At 30.3% G+C, this 4,747-nt stretch overlaps 1 protein-coding gene across 1 annotated transcript; it reads right to left on the minus strand.

Annotated features, from left to right (window-relative positions):
• Positions 1–1,605: 1,605 nt before the first annotated feature.
• On the minus strand, positions 1,606–2,312 carry LOC123295806. Its single transcript, XM_044877266.1, has 2 exons — positions 1,983–2,312; positions 1,606–1,952 (listed from the first exon to the last, which is right to left on the minus strand). The coding sequence occupies exons 1-2, from the start codon at positions 2,227–2,229 to the stop codon at positions 1,714–1,716; spliced, it is 486 nt and encodes a 161-aa protein (XP_044733201.1). The 5' UTR covers positions 2,230–2,312; the 3' UTR covers positions 1,606–1,713.
• Between the last annotated feature and the right edge of the window lie 2,435 nt (positions 2,313–4,747).

Here is a 4,747-nt window from a genome sequence, read left to right on the forward strand (position 1 = left end):
ATGGAACTATTAAATTTTCGATTACATGTGGCGATAATTTGTATTCTTTACCAATGTATCTACGAATTGAGCGTAAAGTAGAAACACCGTTCTTTGCATTCAAGTCTGCAATGGCGTTGCAAACTAGCTCTGCTGCCAGCTTTTTCTTTTCGAGATCCATATCGTAAACAATGATTTATTGTAATTTATTAAATACTTTTCAAATTTTGAAACTTACAATTTGACTTGAATTTAAAATGTTTTATATTTAATTTGGCATTTTAATATATTAAAATTTTAAATGTCATCTCGAAAACAAGTAAATTTGTTTTATGCTTGGAACATAGATACCGAAATTCGATTCATTTTTTTCCACAGCATGGAAATATTTTATTATTTTGAAAATTAAACTCAAAACAAGGCGGACGGTAGTAAAGGAATTTTTCGGAAATTTTATTAATAGATAAATACGTTTACGATATCTTGTTTATCAAAAATTGTTCATGGCTATTCCTAATTAAATTAATTTACAGATAATTAACAGATCGGTGTACTTACCTATATTGACTTTTCTGTTCATAGGTTCTCTTAACCAAACGAAATCAATCCATAACAACTTTTCGGTAGACAAGGATTGATTTGTGCTCATAAAAGTATGATATATAATCAACAAAATGCAAAAGTGATTGACACTACATGCAAAACGAAGTGGCGTTCGAGAATGTTAATAAACTTCGAATATCTCCCTTCAATGCAGGATTTTGATAATAAATGGAATTTGGGTCCAAATTGCATGCACAAATTGTTGAAAATTGGTAAAATAAAGAAGCAAAGAAATCGTGAATGACAATTCACAACAAAACAGGATTGCAAATTAGTTTAGTTTCAATGCAACCTCAAAATTTAAAATATTACAGGACACAAGATGGGAACTTCAAAGCCATTTTAAAAAGACTCCGACACATATTTTGGGTAAAGAACCCTTAACTCGCACTTGATTCAGACCTAAAAACACTCTTCTTTAAATTACCAGTTTCCTTAAATCCTTTTCCAAACTGAACCGATTTTTTGATGATCATCACCAATTTTATAGTTTTTTGGGGTACGGAATCCTAAATTAGCACTTGAAATCTAGCTAAGAATACTCTGCATTAACTTACCTTTAAAACGAAATAAAAAAAATCAAAATCGGTTCGTCCGTTTAGGAGCCAAGATACCACCAACAGAGAGACAGACAGACACATACAGGTCAAACTTATAGCACCTCTTTTTTTAATTGGGGGGTTAAAAATACAAACTTTTGAGTACAATTAATATAAGAATCAAAATGTCACTAACAAAATTTAAAATAATTGGGAAATCAACTTTCTTATAAACATCAATAATGAAATTTTAATGAAAACTTAAAATAAGTACTACAATGTTGGAACCATACTAAAGTATTCTTACCATAAAAAATAGTAATTTTTTTTCCATCCATAAAAAATAGTAATTTTTTTTTCCATTCATGGAAGACTTTTTCATGAAATCAACCAAAATGTATTTATAATTATCGAGTTATTGAAAACAAATATTTTAAAAAATATATAAGGTTTAATAAATAATACAATAATATACACAAGTTATTAAATATAATACGACAATTTAAACTAAAATCAATGAAAAAATTAACGAAAAGTACCAGCGATCGAATACAGACAATCGTAAAAACACGTACGGTTCATCACAATATAGCTATCCACAACCTCCACAAGCTTTTGGAGAGCCACATGGATTGTTTTTATCTTGATAGCATACTTCTGCACTTTTGTAGTCAATCCTTCTGAAATTCTTGGAGGAACGGTTGCATTTCCTTTTGGGGCAGCAACCACATGGAGGAGGACAGGGTTTCGGGCAGCATTTTCCATTAGCATCATCTTTATTGTCATTAGCATCATCTTTATTTCCATCAGCATTATCTTGATGACGTCTATGTTTTCGTTTACAATTCAAATCAACGATATTGTCCATTAAACCACTTAATTGATACCGACCCATGAGATTTTTAATTACTCCAAATTCAACTCCTTTATGTACTGATGGAACTATTAAATTTTCTATTATTTGTGGCGATAATTTGTATTCTTTACCAATGTATCTACGAATTGAATGTAAAGTAGAATCACCGTTCTTTTCATTTATGTCTGCAATTGCGTTGCAAACTAGCTCTGCGGCCAGTTTTTTCTTTTCAAGATTACTATCGTTAACCATATTATTTATTAATTTAGAAAATTTATTTTAAATTTAGCTATTTAAAATTTTACTAGAATTTTAAAAATTTTCTGTTTAATTAGTTACTTTGATATGATAAAATTTCAAATGTCATGCCATAAAATAAATTAATTTGTTTTGTGCTTGTAACATAGTTACCAAAAAATAATACCAATATAGTCCGCGGGACACTACCATTTTTGTTAGATGATTAATACATACTTGAAACTTCATATGTGACTTTCTTTTGGCAAGTCTACCAAACTTTCTCTTTACGCCTTCTTCGAAAGTGTGGTGTTTTTAAGAGAGCATGATAATATCATAATTAAGCTATCGGTCTGAACAAACTAGACTCATCCAAAATTTCCGAATATTGCTCTTTGTTTCGTAACAAAAACATAAAAAAAGCAAGGAAATTTAATTTTCAATATTTTCAACTCATTCAACTGTTCATTTGGACTTCTAAATTAGATCAATGTTGTTTTGTTTTTATCAAATCGGTATATATAAAAATAAGTTGCTGTGCATTAGTCTCGCTAAAACTCAAAAACGGCCGGACCGATTTTCAAAATTTTTTGTTTGTTTTGTTCGCTATAGTTCAGGGATGGTTTAGAAAAAAAAAACTATACAGTGTTTCTCTGTTACTGCCTGGCGCTCATACAGCAGCGAAGGAAATGGTTTGGTTCGGCCATAGCCGAACCAGAAGAAATTAAGAAACTCGGCGCTAGGCAAATCCTGGGTTTCAGTACATCAGTTGGTTTATAATAGCCACTGAAAAGCGTAGCGGGGATAGAGTGCAAGGGTCTATTTGGCGATGCTAGAGCATGGTCCGCTAACTTCCATACTCATATCCCATAGATGGAATTTGCCAATCACATTATTTTTCATAAACATTGGTTTGGCTGTTGATTTAGGGGCTTTCTCCAGGACTGTCAGATGGAATAATTGGATACAAAAAGAGAATAATTTTGTAATTCTCTGTATTCAGCTAGTAAGCCAATAAATCGAAATCGTGGAGGAAGTTAGCATCCTTTTATCGAGGCGGGTGTCTTCAGAATGATACAACTTCCGTTCTTATGAAAATTTAAGTTCAATCTTTTAATTATTCGTTAAAAACAACTCCCAAAAATTCTTAGAAAATGGGTGGTTACGCAGGGGTAAACTCAAAAACATGACGTCAGCTACTTTGCTGACAACACTCATTTTATGATGACCATAACTCTTGTATCATACTGTATTATGGTAACTATGTTCTAAGCACAAAATAAATAAACTTGCTTTCTGAAATAACAGTCAAATTTTTATTTTATCAAAAACAGAACTATTTTTTTTTAAACTAAAATAAACGTGATAATTAATCATTACCAGCCAGTTCAAATTAAATGTAAATTTTTATAAGTTTCGGAAAATTTTCATTTGTAAAACTTTTGATAACTGAATTGTGTTAAATGAAAATATGATTATTGATGGTTCAATTAAAATAAACAACTAGCCACAGAGTTAGTTTGCAACGCCATTGTAGACTTGAATTAAAAGAATGGTGTTTCTACTTTGCACTCATTTCGTAGATACATTGGTAAAGAATACAAATTATCGGCACATGTTATCGAAAATTTAATAGTTCCATCAGTACATAATGGAGTTGAATTTGGAGTAATTAAAAATCACATTGGGCGATATCATTTGAGTGGTTTAATGAATAATATCGTCGATTTGATTTGTAAACGAAAACATAGACGTCATAATGATGAAAATAAAAAGATGATGCTAATGGAAAATCGTGCCCACATCCTACCCACACCCTGTGGATACAGTCCAAAAAGAAAATGTAACAAATCGACTTAAAATTTTCGAAGAATATGATTACAAAAGTGCAGATGTATGTTATGAAGATAAAAACAACCCTTGTGGATCATCAGCGGCTTGTGAATCATGTCAACCAGAATGTTGTGACAGGGAACCAGCTGGTAATTAATTATCACGTTTATTTGAAGTTAAATTTGTTATAGTTTTTGTATAATTTTTTCATTTATTAATAAATAATGTTTTCAATATATTTTTGTGCTTGATTATAGTCAATGAAAATGTTTTATCATTTAAATGTTTTATAAAATCAATATTTCTCCAATTTTAAGCTTTAAAATCTTACCACAATAAAAAATTTTGTTTTTTTATAAAACGTTGGCACCTAGTCCATATTGTACATCTGTTAAATAGTATTGATTTCAAATAGGAAGTTTCGAAATCCATGTAAGTGCAGTTTAACTGTGACGGGCTCCATGGCTATAGTACCTACTATCTATGACACAAAGACTGGTTTTATACTCAAAGCAAAGAATTTTCTTATAATAATACTATAAGGTAAGTAAGTATTATCCACAATCAAAATGATTTCTGATTGTTATCGTATTCGTCGGTTTTATGATTAAAAGTAAATTTTGTTTTTTAAATTTTAAATAACCAACTAAAATTGTTTGTTATTTCCATGTTTGTTATAATTTATGGCAACAGTTAAGCA

This window comes from Chrysoperla carnea, chromosome 3 (assembly GCF_905475395.1).
Source record: "Chrysoperla carnea chromosome 3, inChrCarn1.1, whole genome shotgun sequence".
Classification (NCBI taxonomy): domain Eukaryota; kingdom Metazoa; phylum Arthropoda; class Insecta; order Neuroptera; family Chrysopidae; genus Chrysoperla; species Chrysoperla carnea.